This window comes from Bos javanicus, chromosome 3 (genome assembly GCF_032452875.1).
Source record: "Bos javanicus breed banteng chromosome 3, ARS-OSU_banteng_1.0, whole genome shotgun sequence".
Classification (NCBI taxonomy): Eukaryota; Metazoa; Chordata; class Mammalia; order Artiodactyla; family Bovidae; genus Bos; species Bos javanicus.
In genome coordinates, this window is record NC_083870.1 from 99,566,447 (window position 1) to 99,583,985 (window position 17,539).

The 17,539-nt window shown below is 45.9% G+C and overlaps 1 protein-coding gene across 1 annotated transcript; it reads left to right on the plus strand.

Moving 5' to 3' along the window:
- Positions 1-2,992: 2,992 nt before the first annotated feature.
- Positions 2,993-16,911, plus strand: LOC133245051 (taurochenodeoxycholic 6 alpha-hydroxylase-like). Its single transcript, XM_061412972.1, has 10 exons — positions 2,993-3,187; positions 6,647-6,788; positions 7,869-7,996; positions 8,926-9,050; positions 9,419-9,573; positions 9,931-10,312; positions 10,409-10,542; positions 13,923-13,987; positions 14,112-14,188; positions 16,716-16,911. Exons 1-10 carry the CDS (start codon positions 2,993-2,995, stop codon positions 16,909-16,911), a joined length of 1,599 nt encoding a protein of 532 aa, XP_061268956.1.
- Positions 16,912-17,539: the final 628 nt, after the last annotated feature.

Genomic DNA, 17,539 nt, shown 5'->3' on the forward strand with positions numbered 1-17,539 from the left:
ATCACAATGTTAAATAAGATAACACAGGCATCAGATATTCGAGAAAGGTTTAATTTAAATAAATATATACATTTTATTGAAGTATAGTTGATTACAGTGTTTCAGGTGCACAGCAAGGTGATTCAGTTATACAAATACATATATATATATTTGAAATTATTTTCCATCATAGCTTAGTACAAGGTATTGACTACAGTTCCCTATGTTATACAGTAAACCTTTGTTACTTGTTGTATATCTATTATTAAATTAGAAATATAGCCTTCTATTCATACTAAGTCAAATAAGTGGAATAAAAATGTCATACATTTTTAGTTAGGCAAAATTTCATGTTTTCTAAAATATATATATTATACATATTTGTATATGCATGTATACAAAATCTTTTCTACTACACTTGATAAAGGCTTGAGAAAGAGCATTAAAAAAAAAAGAAGAGATGGAGAAATTGGAGAACATAAACAAAATGAAATGGGAGCACTGAATATGAAATAGAAAAAGTGAAACAAACGAGATAAAAGTAAAAGATCATCATATAGTCCAGTTGTTTTTAAACATGACTGCTCATTAGAAACATATCTGGAGCTCTAGAAAAAAAAGAAATATCTGAGCATTTTTTATCTGTGTTTTTTAAAACCTTTTTATTTTATATTGAGGTCTCACTCACCTAGAGCCAAACATCCTGGAATGTGAAGTCAAGTGGGCCTTGAAAGCATCACTACGAACAAAGCTAGTGGAGGTGATGGAGTTCCAGTTGAGCTATTTCAAATCCTGAAAGATGATGCTGTGAAAGTGCTGCACTCAATATGCCAGCAAATTTGGAAAACTCAGCAGTGGCCACAGGACTGGAAAAGGTCAGTTTTCATTCCAATCCCAAAGAAAGGCAATGCCAAAGAATGCTCAAACTACCACACAATTGCACTCATCTCACACACTAGTAAAGTAATGCTCAAAATTCTCCAAGGCAGGCTTCAGCAATATGTGAACCATGAACTTCCTGATGTTCAAGCTGGTTTTAGAAAAGGTAGAGGAACCAGAGATCAAATAGCCAACATCCACTGGATCATGGAAAAAGCAAGAGAGTTCCAGAAAAACATCTATTTCTGCTTTATTGACTATGTCAAAGCCTTTGACTGTGTGGGTCACAATAAACTGTGGAAAATTCTGAAAGAGATGGGAATACCAGACCACCTGACCTGCCTCTTGAGAAACACGTATGCAGGGCAGGAAGCAACAGTTAGATCTGGACATGCAACAACAGACAGCTCCAAATAGGAAAAGGAGTACATCAAGGCTGTATATTGTCACCCTGCTTATTTAACTTCTATGCAGAGTACATCATGAGAAACACTGGGCTGGAGGAAGCACAAGCTGGAATCAAGATTGCCAGGAGAAATATCAATAACCTCAGATATGCAGATGACACCACCCTTATGGCAGAAAGTGAAGAGGAACTCAAAAGCCTCTTGATGAAAGTGAAAGTGGAGAGTGAAAAAGTTGGCTTAAAGCTCAACATTCAGAACACTAAGATCATGGCATCCAGTCCCATCACTTCATGGGAAATAGATGGGGAAACAGTGGAAACAGTGTCAGAGTTTATTTTTCTGGGCTCCAAAATCACTGCAGATGGTGATTGCAGCCATGAAATTAAAAGACACTTACTCCTTGGAAGGGAAGTTATGACCAACCTAGATAGCATATTGAAAAGCAGAGACATTACTTTGCCAACAAAGGTCCGTCTAGTCAAGGCTTTGGTTTTTCCAGTGGTCATGTATGGATGTGAGAGTTGGACTGTGAAGAAAGCTGAGCACCGAAGAATTGATGCTTTTGAAGTGTGGTGTTGGAGAAGACTCTTGAGAATCCCTTGGACTGCAAGGAGATCCAACCAGTCCATTCTAAAGGAGATCAGCCCTGGGATTTCTTTGGAAGGAATGATGCTAAAGCTGAAACTCCAGTACTTTGACCATCTCATGCGAAGAGTTGACTCATTGGAAAAGACTCTGATTCTGGGAGGGATTGTGGGCAAGAGGAGAAGGGGACGACAGAGGATGAGATGGCTGGATGGCATCACTGACTCGATGGACGTGAGTCTGAGTGAACTCCGGGAGATGGTGATGGACAGGGAGTCCTGGCATGCTGTGATTCATGGGGTCACAAAGAGTCGGCCACGACTGAGCGACTGAACTGAACTGAACTGATTTTATATTGAAAAGGAAGTATTAGTTGCTCGTTGTGTCCAACTGTTTGCAACCCCAAATTGCAAATTTATTTTGGGATAGAAAATAGTACTGTATTACACACTTAAAATTTTAAGAGGATAGATGTCTTTAGACATTGATAGATGTCTAGATATCAGGCTCCTCTGACAGCCTATCCTCTTAGACATCTATGTATAGATATCTATAGATAGGCTGTCAGGCTCCTCTGTCCATGGAACTCTCCAGTCAAGAGTAGTGGAGTGAGTTGCCATTCCCTTCTTCAGGGAATCTTCCCTACCCATGGATCGAACCCTAGGTCTCCTGCATTGCAGGCAGATTCTTTACCATTTGAACTACCAGCCCAATTTTGTACTGGAGCATAGTCAGTTAACAATGTTTGATAGTTTCAGGGGAACATTGAGGGAACTCAGCCATCGGAAACTTCAAAAAACATTTACTTTCCTGTTTTATTTCAAATTGTCTAATTATTTCAAAAAATATATATGCATATGACAGTTTGATAGTTTGCAGGATCCTAGAACAACCCAAACTCCCCCTTCAAGTTATAAATACTATCTTCTCTTTTTTATTCTTTACATTTTGTAACATAAGAGAGATTACATTTAATAAAACCAAATGCTAACACACAAAAAAACTCTGGAGGCCCAGGTGTGAGATCTGCCTTCACCTTCACCCTCCCCCATGTGGGCGGGGAGATCCTCCCAGACCAAGCTAGGTGTCCAGGAAGGTCAGCCACAGTCAGGGACAGTCAGTGATCCAGAAGCCACTGCACCATGAGTGTCTCTGTGCTGAGTCCCACCAGAGCCCTGGGTGGGGTCTCTGGGCTCCTGCAGGTGGTCTCCCTGCTCGGCCTGGTTCTGCTTCTGCTCAAGGCGGCACAGCTCTACCTGCGCAGACAGTGGCTGCTCAAAGCCCTTCATCAGTTCCCGTCTCCTCCTTCCCACTGGTTCTATGGACACAAGAAAGAGGTAGGATGGAGCAGGATGGGGGAGTGGGAGGGCAGGGAAGGCTGGGGTAAGGGATGGTCACGGTCAGTTAGTCCATGGGACAAAGCCTTTTTGTGTGACCAGCACATGGCCCCACGAAGTAACACAGCTTATCTCTTAGATCTAGGCTCCTCATCCAGTCCTGGGGGCTCACTCCTCCCAGGCCCTGTGCTGGTGTCCTCGAGTCTGTCAGACACCCCTTCCTCAGAGAGATCTCAGGCTGTCCTGGAAACCCTGCCCTTTGAAGACAATGGCTGTTCCTTATTGACTCTCCCTGCTCTCCAGGCAGAGCAGCTTTAACTGTCCTTACAAAACAGGCTTCTAGATGTTTCCCTGCTCATTACTCAATTGTATGCTCCCTGCCTGGCCCCGAGCTTGCTTGGGAGCACAGACATCAGTCTGATGGATCAGCCCTGTGGGTTCACTGTGTGTGGAGACAACACACAGGAATCTAAGACGGTGCGGGTCACAGGAAAAGAGGCTCACTTCCTGGGTCGTGTTATGTCAGGTATTAGAAAAAACTGGCTTCGTTTCTTAGGACTGAGGGATTTTTCCTGGTATGTAATTACAGTGCTTAATTCCTGACAAGTTGCTGTCACGCAGGAACGGTTTCCCAGGAAGGGGTTAGGTGAGGAGAACTGCCTGTTTGGTGTCCTCTCTCTGAACTATGAGCTCTTGGAACTGAGCCTGTAATCCCCCTCACCCTCAGCACCCAGCCCAGAGCCTGCACAGAGAGGTGTCAGTCCATTGTGTGGAGGGACAGGCAGGAGAGAAAAGAGCAGCTTGCAGGCTTGGAGGGGCAGCACTTGCCTAGAGGTACGGGGAGCTCAGAGCAAAGTCAGGGGCCACGTGGAAATGGCTCACCAAGGGTTTGTGGCTTAAACAATTGTTAGGAGACAATCACAGGTTGAACAGATCTGAGGCCTCTCTTTCTCTGCAGCACGATTAGAGCAGAGTGGAGACAAAGAGAAGAACTAGAAGTAGCCCAAGCCCCATGCAGGCTGGCCCAGTACCTCTCTCCCCTCTCCTTCCTAATCTCCTGCATCTTGGGTGTCTCAAGGTCCTCTCCACCTGCCTGTGCATTCCAGCCTCTGGGACTTGGCTCCCCATGTGCTCTCTCCCTGGAATGATCTCATCCCTCACATGACTTTCTCACAAGCCCCAGGCCCAATTCATTTTCATTCTGGGTCTCCCAGGAGTGGAGAGGACAACTCTTTTTCTCTTGGATGTCCTTCTCACAACTCAGTGGTAACTGGATTCAGCTATTTCTCTCTTCAAGATCATAGCTATGAGCTTCTTCTGGAAAGCCTGCCTCTGGTTCATTTTTCTATCTTGAAATCGTCTTGGTAAATTATGAATCAAATAATAGCAAGTGCAGGAAGAAGACTTTTCTAACATCCAGCTCTGAGTTAGACCCTATTCCCCAAAGCGTCCCCATAGGCTTTGTCTTTTCTCCATCACACTTTCATGACCCACTCCTGTTTTGGCCACTTAATATCTGAGTCTCCTCCACTAGCCTGCAGGGTCCAAACAGATGAGCATCTAGAGCCGCATCCTAATTTAGTACCTTAAATCCATGCCTGGCACAAAGTAAATGCTCAGTAAACACAGGCTTAGTGAAGGAACGTGACCCACAGTACAAGTTGCCTCAAAGCTGGGGAACTCTGATGGCAGAAAAATGTAGGCCAAGATCAGATACCAAAGGAGCAGAGGGTTGCTCTGAGTTACACAGAGTCATTGAAGTGAAGACAGTTTGACTACATGAAACACACCTGGGACCAATTGTTGATGAGAAATCCGGAGGTGACAAAACAAACCGAGTCTCCAAAGTTGAGGAAAGGCAGTTGCTCTGTGGCACAGAAAAAAGGCCACCAGGTAGAGGGAAGAAGGTGGGCAAAGACCTGGAAGATGAACAGGTGGAGCCAGTGCAAGAAGCACTGGAAGCAGCATCTTGAAGGCAGAGGCAATGCATCCTGTGGAATCGCCACCTCATCAGGGCAAGAGTAGAGACGATAGAGACAGAAAGGAAACGCCTTGGTGGTCCATAATCAGGAGTTTACAAAGATTCCTCTAAGTAGTGGTAAGTGTACAAAAGTTTCTGACAGTTAGTCAATGAAAATGAGATGAAAAATCCACATATCAAAATCTTATTTCAATACCATTCTCATATGTGTACACTCAGAATCTGTCCTACAACTGTGCACACACTCGGTATGAAAAATAATAATATATACACACAATGTGGTATTTAATTTTTTCCACTTAGCCATATACATTCCAAACAATCTTTCTTACTAAGAAACATTAACATGTATGCTGGGATAATATTAAACGTGTGTAGTGATTGGTACGGCAAAATTAAATTAACATATAAATTTAATTCTTAAGATATAATCTGTTCATTCTTTAAATAAATCTAATCATATGGCATCTGGTCCCATCACTTCATGGCACATAGATGGGGAAACAGTGGAAACAGTGGCTGACTTTATATTTCTGGGCTCCAAAATCACTGCAGATGGTGACTGCAGCCATGAAATTAAAAGATGCTTACTCCTTAGAAGTAAAGTTATGACCAACATAGACAGCATATTAGAAAGCAGAGATATTACTTTGCCAACAAAGGTCCTTCTATTAAAGGCTATGGTTTTTCCAGTGGTTATGTATGGATGTGAGAGTTGGACTGTGAAGAAAGCTGAGCGCCGAAGAACTGATGCTTTTGAAGTGTGGTGCTGGAGAAGACTCTTGAGAGTCCCTTGGACTGCAAGGAGATCCAACCAGTCCATCCTAAAGGAGATCAGTCCTGGGTGTTCATTGGAAGGACTGATGCTGAAGCTGAAACTCCAATACGTTGGCCACCTGATGCAAAGAGTTGACTCACTTGAAAAGACCCTGATGCTAGGAAAGATTGAGGGCAGGAGGAGAAGGGGACGACAGAGAATAAGATGGTTGGATGGCATCATCAACTCAATGGACATGGGTTTGGGTAGACTCCGGGAGTTGGGGATGGACAGGGAGGCCTGGCATGCTGCGGTTCATGGGGTCACAGAGTCAGACATGACTGAGCGACTGAACTAGACTGAACTGAATCATATGACAATACTGCTTACCAAGTGATAGAAATTATCATCAGTTGCTCAAGCAACAAATGATTTCCAAAATTGTCATAAACCAAGTAATTATCTTTGATGTAAGTTTCTGTAGGCAGTTTGTAGTGTTGGCCCATACCTCTACCTGACATGGGACAGAATCCGATCTTAGGACAGTGATGGACAGCCTGCAAGGTTGGATTAGATTCCAGGTCAGAAGAAATAGTTCTAAACTCTTAGTTCTGCTGATGGATCCAGAATGATAATCTGGTACCCTTCCAGACCTTCACCCTGACATCAGCTCCAGAACTAAAAGAAAGGCATTATTGACTTGTCTTTCCCTTGATGACAGTTCCAAAAGGAGAGTGAGCTGCCACCACTACTGGAAAGGGTAGAGAAATACCCAAAGGCCTGTGTTCGCTGGCTGTGGGGCACAAAGGCCTTAGTATTGGTCTACGACCCTGACTACATGAAGGTGTTCCTGGGGAGATCAGGTAAGAAGGAAACCCTCAGCTGGAGACAATCTTTCATTTGAGTACATGTCCCTGGATGTGAAATTCCAGAAGAGACTGACACTTCAGACATCAAGGCCTGAGCTCCTCCAAACACCCTCCCAACCAAAAGCAAGACTAGGATTTCTCTTTTGTCTTACTTTTTACAAACGAATTGAGATGATCCCAGAACTGGAATATGATTCCCTGTCCACACTGATACAGGTTGGGCACCTCTCATTGTTGCCTCTTCTGGGTCATGAGATGGCCAGATGACCACACGCTGTAGAAAAACCACAGGTTCTTTCTTATTCTCTGGCAGTGAACTGAGTTTATGTTTCAGGGCAATTCACCATCTTAGTCCTGTGGGTGTTCTGCTCTGGAGCACCAAGCCTCCCTTCCTGGGACCACAATGACTATCAGGACAGAAAGAGTCAGGGATGGGAAGCAAGAGTGCTGTGGCTTCAGAAAGATTGTCATCTGATAAGAACCAAGAAAGGAAGGGAGTCTATGGTCTAGACCTCAGCTGCTCTGGAGGCTCCTTGCCAAGTCTGTTGCCATCCACATTCCTTCTATACCTTTCAGACCCAAAGCCTCATAGAACCTACAAATACTTGGCTCCCTGGATTGGTAAGTACATTTAAATACAACTGCAGACCACCCACCATTTAGGTTAAACAAGAGCAGTCTCTTTGCGTAAATGGAGAACAACAGGTGCCAGGCACCCTCATCTCTGAATCAAACCTCATTTCTCTTCTGCTAATAAAACCCTCAGCCTTTATAATGGTGCTGTAGCCCTCCTTTTACCTAAGCTTCTTCTTCATAATTTCTCAGTCTTTACTAATGTTCCCAGTCTAACTTTTCGATAAGTCCTTTGATCACCTGTCCACCTACTCTTTTTCAACCTCGATCTCACTGCTCTCGTAATCACATCCTATGGACAGACATACTGTAAATTCACATCCCTGAAATGTACTGGCTTTTCCCACCCCTGCCCATGATGAGCCTTCTCCTGACACCCTTGGTTCCTCCCAAGTTGGCCCCACTCTCCCCAATGCCCATACACACCCATCCATGGTTCAGGGACAGGTTTGCTGCTATTGGAGGGGCAGAAGTGGTTCCAGCACCGGCGGATGCTGACCCCAGCCTTCCGCTATGACATCCTGAAGGCCTACGTGGGAATCATGGCCGACTCTGTCCGAGTGATGCTGGTGAGTCCATCCCTTGTCACCATATGCACTAGAATCCAGGACAGCTGACATAGTCCACTATCAGACATTTATGTCCCTCAGACATCCATTGAATAGAGCCCCACGGAATGATGCATTCTCAACTTAGTATGAGACAGTGTTCATTAAAGCTAGGTGGGACAGAGGAACATCTAGGCACCAGCTTGGATGCATACTTTTCTCCTCACCAAGAGAAATCAGGGTCTTGGTGTATTCAGGGTCCACTCTTCTCCCATCTCCATGTTTGAACACAGGGGGTTAGATCAAGGAGGTCAGTGCAAATTGGCCCTGGCTGGCCTGGGCAATGGCAGCTTCGGTGGCAGAGTGGACATCCCAGGATGTCACACAGGTGGGCTCTGGCCTGGGTTCCATGGCTTCTGCACATCACTGAGCCACTCATGGGAGGAAATGAGTCCAGGTCTACATCACAGAGCTGGGTCTTCACAAACATCACCTCTGATCTGGACTGGGCATCACCTGGTCTTAGGTAACATTAAATGAATGAAAGGAATTGAGTAGTTCATGCCCCTTCTAAGAGCCCCATTAGAGTCACTTTAGCTTTTCCTTGCCTTGAAATATTTGCTTTGTAGTGTTGATAACACTTTTCCAGATCTGACCTCAGGACACAAAATATTCTCCCCTGACTATGCTTTCTGCTCAGCCACAAGCTGGTTAATATCATAAATTATTCCTAAAATTCATAATTAATTAGGATATTAGAAGAGAATACAACTATTATATAGTAACAGTTCAAAGAAATAGTCATTACATTATACATGTGTGTTACAGCCCTAAGTTGCTAAAACAAGTCTGCTTAGAAAATTAGGAAATTTCATCTGAAGATGTAGAGACAGAGAGAAAGCCAGGCCTTCTGGGGAAGCAGAGTAGGGTCAATCCCCATACCTCCACAGGACAAGTGGGAAGATCTTGTCAGCCAGGACTCACATCTGGAGATCTTTGGACATGTCTCCTTGATGACCCTGGACACCATCATGAAGTGCGCCTTCAGCCACCAGGGCAGCGTCCAGATGGACAGGTCAGTGACAGCTCTTCAATGGCAGGGTCCTTTTCTCACCAGCTGGGAATGACTTACCTGAGAGGCAATAAGGGCAGTGTTAATGCTTCTCAGCACAAAAAGTAAGTTCTGCGAGAGACATGGACCAAAGTCAAATTCTACCCAGACTATTCTTGACTCAATCACTAGTTCCAGTTTCCTACACAGGGAGAAGCCTGGATCCTTGGGCCACTTGTAAATACTGAGGGGCTCCTCGGGCTAAGACAGAAATGGCAATACCTCAGTGCTCCCTGTCCCCACTGATGAGGAATCCTTGACCCAGAGCCCCAGTCCCTCTCTAAGTCAGCGCCTCCCTCAACTCCAGCCTCTTCTGCATCCTCTCCCTTCAGGAGCTCCCAGTCCTACATCCAGGCCATCAGGGACCTCAGTCATCTGATTGTTTCCCGACTCCGGAATGCTTTCCACCAGAACGACCTCATCTACAGGCTGACTCCTGAAGGCCGCTGGAACCACCGGGCCTGCCAGCTCACCCATCAACACACAGGTTCCCCTCCCTCCTGGGCTGCTCCCCCACCTTCATCAGGCACATATGGGAGGGCCTGGCCTTGATTCTTCAGGCAGAGGCCAGACTCCTGTTTCCTCTTCAGGAGCTGGCACACGCCCACCTGCTGCAGGGACTGGGAACCCAGAGGTCGGGGTTTCAGGTGTTGTGTAGGGAGTTACAGGAGTCACCAGGTTGGTGATGACTGAGTGAAACCCCCCTTCCCAGCAGCATTCAGGCAGAGCCTTCATGGGCTGTGTTACTTTAGGGATTGCTGCCTGGAGTAGATGGGCTATGGTGGGGCTGCATATGGGCCCCCAGAGTCCTCAGCTCTGGCTGGGAACCTCTTTTCTGGGACAGATGCAGTGATCAAGGAGAGGAAGGCTCACCTGCAGAAGGAGGGAGAGCTGGAGAAGGTGAGGAGCAGGAGGCACTTGGACTTCCTGGACATCCTCCTCCTTGCCAGAGTAAGTGTAGCCAAGAGAAGCCTGAGCTTTTGGGCAGAAGCACACAGGAAGGGCAGACCCTGCACTCTGGCCCTGCCTCCACAGATGGAGAATGGGAGCAGCTTGTCTGACGAGGACCTCCGTGCTGAAGTGGACACGTTCATGTTCGAGGGTCATGACACCACAGCCAGTGGCATCTCCTGGATCCTCTATGCTCTAGCCTCCCATCCTGAGCATCAGCAGAGGTGTCGGGAAGAGATCCAGAGCCTCCTGGGGGATGGCGCCTCCATCACCTGGTGAGCGTCCAGGAGATGAAAGAGCCCTGTCCCACCTAGCTAGAGAGAATCCCTGCTTGTCCTGTCCTGCCTGCTCTCAGATGGGCTTCCTTGCAGGGATCACCTGGACCAGATGCGCTACACGACCATGTGCATCAAGGAGGCAATGAGACTTTATCCACCAGTACCATTCATTGGCAGAGAGCTGAGAAAGCCCATCACCTTCCCTGATGGACGCTCCTTACCTGCAGGTATGAACTTCACCTCACCACTCACCTAAGCACTCTGTAGGACCATGTGGTAGACCAGAAATCCACATATGCTTTCCCAGTTGCAGTATGCTCTGATTTTTTTCTGCCAGAAGTTAATACTTACCCACTAGTTTGAATGAGTTTTGAAAAATGTTTTCCTTTAAAAACCTAGGAATAATACTACCATATATACAACAATCCCACTACTGGGAATTTAACCTGAGACCCTGGAAATAAAAAAGAACGTGTACCACAGTGTTCATTGCAGCATTATTTACAATAGCCAGGACATGGAAGCAAACTATATGTCCATCAACAAATGAATGGATTATGAAGATGTGGTCCATAAACTCAAGGGAATATTACTGTCATAAAACAGTATGAAACTGAGTCTGTTGCAGTGAGGTGGATGAACCTGCAGCCTGTTATACAGAGTGAAATAACTCAGAAACAGAAAAACAAATATCATATATTAACACATATATATAGAATCCAGAAAAATAGTACTGATGAACCATTTGCAGAGAAGGAATGGAGATGTAGACATCAGTTCGGTTCAGTCACTCAGTCGTGTCTGACTGCAACCCCATGGACTGCAATACGCCAGGCTTCCCTGTCCATCACCAACTCCAAGAGATTACTTAAACTCATGTCCATCGAGCCGGTGATGCCATCCAAACTTCATCCCCCTTTCCTCCAGCTGTCTGTCTTTCCCAGCAAAAGGGTCTTTTCCAATGAATCAGATCTTTGCATGAGGTGGCCAAAGTACTGGAGCTTCAGCTTCAGCATCAGTCCTTCCAATGAATATTCAGGACTGATTTCCTTTAGAATGGACTGGTTGGATCTCCTTGCAGTCCAAGGGACTCTCAAGACTCTTCTCCAACACCACAGTTCAAAAGCATCAATTCTTCGGTGCTCAGCTTTCCTTATGGTCCAACCTTCACATCCATACATGACTACCGGAAAAACCATAGCTTTGACTATATGGACCTTCATCTCAAAGTGATTTCTTGGCTTTTTAATATGCTGTCTTGGTTGGTATTAGCTTTTCTTCCAAAGAGCAAGCGTCTTTTAATTTCATCACTGCAATCACCATCTGCAGTGATTTTGGAGTCCAAGAAAATAAAGTCTGTCACTGTTTCTATTGTTTCCCCATCTATTTGCCATGAAGTGATAGGGCCAGATCCCATGATCTTATTTTTCTGAATGTTGAGTTTTAAGCCACTTTTTCACTCTCCTCTTTCGCTTTCATCACGAAGCTCTTCAGTTCCTCTTTGTTTTCTGCCGTAAGGGTGTCATCTGCATATCTGAGGTTATTGATATTTCTCCTGGCAATCTTAATTCCAGCTTGTGCTTCTTTCAGCCCAGCGTTTCTCATGATGTACTCTGCATAGAAGTTGAATAAGCAGGGTGACAATGTACAGCCTTGACATACTCCTTTTCCTATTTGGAACCAGTCTGTTGTTCCATGTCCAGTTCTAACTGTTGCTTCCTGACCTGCATACAGGTTTCTCAAGAGGCAGGTCAGGTGGTCTGGTCTTCCTATCTCTTTCAGAATTTTCCACAGTTTACTGTGATCCACACAGTCAAAGGCTTTGGCACAGTCAATAAAGCAGAAATAGATACTTTTCTGGAACTCTCTTGCTTTTTCGATGATCCAGCAGATGTTGGCAATTTGATCTCTGGTTCCTCTGCCTTTTCTAAAACCAGCTTGAACATCTGGAAGTTCACAGTTCACGTATTGCTGAAGCCTGGCTTGGAGAATTTTGAGCATTACTTTACTAGCATGTGAGATGAGTGCAATTGTGTGGTAGTTTGAGCATTCTTTGGCATTGCCTTTCTTTGGGATTGGAATGAAACCTGACCTTTTCCAGTCCTCAGAAAACTGCTGAGTTTTCCAAATTTGCTGGCATATTGAGTGCAGCACTTTCACAACATCATCTTTCAGGATTTGAAAGAGCTCAACTGGAATTCCATCACCTTCACTAGCTTTGTTCATCGTGATGCTTCCTAAGGCCCACTTGACTTCACATCCCAGAATGTCTCACACCATCGTGATTATCTGGGTCGTGAAGATCTTTCTTGTACAGTTCCTCTGTGTATCCTTGCCACCTCGTCTTAATATCTTCTGCTTCTTTTATGTCCATACCCCTTACCATCTCTGTCCTTTATTGAGGCCATCTTTATATGAAATGTTCCCTTGGTATCTCTAATTTTCTTGAAGAGATCTCTAGTCTTTCCCATTCTGTTGTTTTCCTCTATTTCTTTGCATTGATCACTGAGGAAGGCTTTCTTTTTATCTCTCCTTGCTATTCTTTGGAACTCTGCGTTCAAATGGGAATATCTTTCTTTTTCTCCTTTGCTTTTCACTTCTCTTCTTTTCACAACTATTTTTAAAGCCTCCTCAGTCAGCCATTTTTTTTTTTTTTTTTTTTTCTTTTCCATAGGGATGGTTTTGATCCCTGTCTCCTGTACAATGTCACGAACCTCAGTCCATAGTTCATCAGGTACTCTGTCTATCAGATCTAGTCCTAGTAACATCCAAGTAAAACAATGAGTGGGTTGCTATTTCCATCTCTCTCTCTCTCTCTCTCAATGTACACACACAACATTGTACAGCTAGTAACATCCAATAAAAACATGATTGACACGGAACTTGAATGCAACAAAAGCTCAATAAACAAATGTTAACCCTTGAATGTGGTCTTATAATGGAAACTAAAACTCTAATTCCTTGAAACCTGAAGACTTAAGAGAAAAGCAGACAGAAGCAGGGGGAAGCATGCTTCTTCCACATGGATCCAAGTAAAGGAGGGAGCTTAGGGACTCCACTGTCATGGGTCGGAGAGTCCAGTCTCTGAGGATTTCTCTGGTGGGTGGCAGAGAGCAGCTGATGATGAAGTCTGAGAGCCCTGCCATGGCTGGAGGCCACCCACTGATTCACCTCACAGTGGGTCTGAATCCCAGCCCTTCCCCATCTTAGCTGTGTGATCATAGACAAATCCCTTAATCTTTCTGAGGCTCAGGTGCTTCATCGGTTCATGGGGATAGAACTGCCTTCCTTGAGGGCTGTGTGAGGATTAAATGAGTTATTGCACATTCCCCAGGGTCATGATGGCACTTGATAAATGTGAGTTGTCACCTGAGTTGCTCCTAAATGTAAGCCTCCAATTCTTTTACTTCTCAGTCCTATTTCCTGGTCACCTACTCCTAATGGAGCTCATGTGCTTTTTCATGCCCAGCCCACCTGTCTTGCAAGAACATCATTTCATTCAGAGTGATGGAGGGTGCTCCCATGGTGGTTCCCAGGACTTTTGTGAAGACATACTCCCCCTGCTTCATGGGGACCATCAGGCTTCTCTCTCTCCTCTGCCCCACAGGAATCTTAGTCTCCCTCTCCTTTTATGGACTTCATCACAACCCAAACGTGTGGCCGAATCCAGAGGCAAGTTGATGGTGTGAGGAGGGGATGGGATGCTCGCTCCACACCAGCCGCTGCTGCTCCTGCTCTGTGGATTGATGTGAGGAGTTTGACAACCACTGTCCTAGCCCCATTGTTCTCTCTGCAGGTGTTTGACCCAACCCGGTTCTCACCAGGTTCTACTCAACACAGCTATGCCTTCCTGCCCTTCTCAGGAGGATCCAGGTGAGGCCTCTGTACTGGGGGAAGCAGGTGTCACTGGTTGCTCCCTGATATGTGTGACTGTCTACATTAGTATGTGGTGCATGCAGTTCTGTCCTTGTGTGCTGATGTGGTGAGAAGGAGGCATGGGTCTCCATGTACAAGAAGGTCTTTAGGGCCCGCCACAATGACGTTGACCTCCTGATGTCCACAAGGATGGACATCATTTCCATGTCAGTGACTGATCCAAAGTATCCAGGGTTTTCCTCACTTTAGGAGTATGACATCTTAACATTAGAAGTCTTCTTGAAAGTTAAGCTACACATGTTTGGTTTGGACAATTTCAGTCACCTTAAAAGACGGTTTCTTCTGTTCCCACATTGCTAGCCAGCCTACTGCCTTTCTACTTAATCCACCAGTCCACCTCTCACTGTATCTGTTGTGTTTGCATGGGTTTGGAATATCGGTTGCCCTCCATGTCCTGAGGCTTTGAGTCATGTCTGTGATTAGTCAGTTGTTGTTTGAATAAGTTTCACAGTCATGAGTGTGTTCTCTAGTTCTACAGTACATCTGACATAATTTTGGCTTCATATTAATATAACCATGACATATTTTCCTGTTGCCAAAATTCTTTATATAATAGCAGAAGTTATATATCATAGTCTCAGAGTCTACAGAGTCTAATGTTAGCAAGATAAAGAGTAAAGTGGAGGACAATCAAGTCAGCTTTGGGGAGAAAACTATTTTTTATTTGACAAGCATTTGTAAAGTCCCTTGCATGTAAAGTATAAAGCACCTTTGAAATAGCTATTAACCTGGATGATACATTCCTAAATGACTGAAGATCTTAAAGGCTACAGCTGCTGCTGCTGCTAAGTCACTTCAGTCGTGTCCGACTCTGTGCGACCCCATGGACGGCAGCCCACCAGGCTCCGCTGTCCCTGGGATTCTCCAGGCAAGAACACTGGAGTGAGTTGCCACTGCCTTCTCCAATGCATGAAAGTGAAATGGAAGTCACTCAGTCGTGTCTGACTCTTCGCGACCCCATGGCCTGCAGCCTACCAGGTTCCTCCGTCCATGGGCTACAGAACCTCCCCTAAAATAGTAACTTCAGTGGCTTTGTAACTTAGTAGAAACAAGTTTTTTCTGACTCTACAGTTCTAGGAAATTTTCAACTGTGAATCAACATTCACAGAACAGCTTTGAAGCAAATTGTCTTCCTGAATTGCTTCTAGAATTTGGTTTACACCAGGGTCCAGTCCTTCCTTGTAGACATGGCTGCACATCATGCAGCTGCCACTAGAGGAAAGGGGAAACTAGGCAGCTTGATTTTAGGTCAGAATGAATATTTGTTATACTCTCAGTCCACTTGAGTTGTTTTCAATTCAAGTAATATTGTTCAAATGTGAAAGTATGTATTAAGCGTGTCCATGTGCCAAGACCTGTGCTAGGAGATGGGAACACAGGGATGATAACGCTGTCCTCCCCCAGGGCTCACTGTCAACAACATGTCTCCTCAAGACAGACATCATTCACACATCCACTCTTTCACTCATTCATTCCTTGAAAAGACTGTGGAGGATCCATGATCCGGCACTGTGCTGGGCACTGGATGTGCTGTGTCCTTGAGTTACACCCATGGTACCTTCAGGGTCCAGAGTGGGAAGAGGTGCAGCCAGCAGAGGGGGTGAGGGTGGTGGTCACTGGATGGAGCCTTGAGCATGAGGATGGCAGAGGTGAGGAGGGGAGGGGACCTCAACAGTTGCTGAGTCAGAAAGAGGAGCTGGACAGATCCCAGGTGAGTGAGGAAGAATCCAGAGAGGGCTGTGATGCCGCTGAGGCACTGGGACGTGTGCTCCCTGTGATGTGGAAGATAGCAGGCCTGGAGCTACTGGGGCTTTAGAGGGAGGGGAGGAATGGAGGCTGAAAAGGCCAGATGAGGAGCCCAAGGGATGGTTAGGAAGGTCATTTCTGGATTAGAATGGAGCATTCCAAAGGTAGATTGACTGAGGGGCTGAGGGGGACAGGAAGCCAGACCATTAATTCAGAGGCAAATGGTCAGCTGGTTAGGGTTGTTAACCCATGTCCCACCAGGAAGCCTCCCTGTTGCCATTCTGACTCCTTACACAACCCTGTCTTGTCATCTCTGGGAACTGGGCAGCCTGTTTGTCTACCATAGGTGGTAAGGTCCTGAGAGGCTGTCCACCCTGCCCCTACAGTGCCCTGGGCTGACCTGAAACCGGGAATTGCCAGTGGATGAGTGAATACTAGTTCACAGTCTGGATCCAGTTGACTTGACTCTGTAGCTTAGAGCACTGACGCTCCCCAGGTTTTCCTGCTGAGAGCAGAAGTAGAAGGTAGGAGATAGTCCTTGGAGAGGTGGGCTTTGTCATAGGTCAGGGGAAGAGTTTGGCCCAAGGCTTGGCTGTCAAGTTCAATGCAATGAGTAAGGAAGGGATCAGGGCTGGGCCATGTGGAGGGCAGCCCTGAATCCCTGTGATCAGCAGGGGTTAGAAACCTCTGCTCTCTTCCTTTTTATCTCCCAACCCAGGAACTGCATCGGGAAGCAGTTTGCCATGAATGAGTTGAAGGTGGCCGTGGCCCTGACCTTGCTTCGCTTTGAGCTGTCACCAGATCCCTCCAGGGTCCCTGTGCCCACTCCAATCATGGTGCTGAGATCCAAAAATGGGATCCACTTGCAGCTCAGGAAACTGTCTGATCCAGGTGGAGACAAGGACAAGCTCTGAGGGCCCCTGCCCGCCATCCTGTCTTGCTGTCACTCTCCCTGTCCTTGCCCCTTTGCCCATTTCCTGCTTCTGTCTACCCCCTACCAGCTTGCCTTATCTCCTGCCTCCTGCCCAGCAGCTGACTTTCTGCCCTTCTCCTCTCACCTTTCTCCAGGCTCTCTATCTGCTGTCTCTCCATCTGTCTCTGACCCCCTGTATCTCTCACTGTCCACTGGAATCCTGATCACCTGATACCCTCCAGTCTGTCTGTTCTCTCCTCTGTTTCTCCCCTTCTGCCTGCCTATCGGACCCTGAATTCACGTATATTTGCTTCTAAAATAATTTGCCATTGGCTTAGGGACTTGGGGCTTCACTGATGGCTTATGGGATAAAGAACCCACCTGGTATGCAGGAGCCACCAGAGAGAAATTCAATATCTGGGTCAGGAAGATCCCTTGGAGAAGGAAATGGCAACCCACTCCAGTATTCTTGCCTGGGAAATCCCATGAACAGAGGAGCCTGGTGGATTGCAGTTCACAGGATGGCAAAGAGTTGGACTTGACTAAGCACAGGGCAGAATATCTTAGAGACTTAGAAAAATACAAAGTTATTCTCTGAAGACTCTGGAGTGAGAAATCTGAAGTGGGTT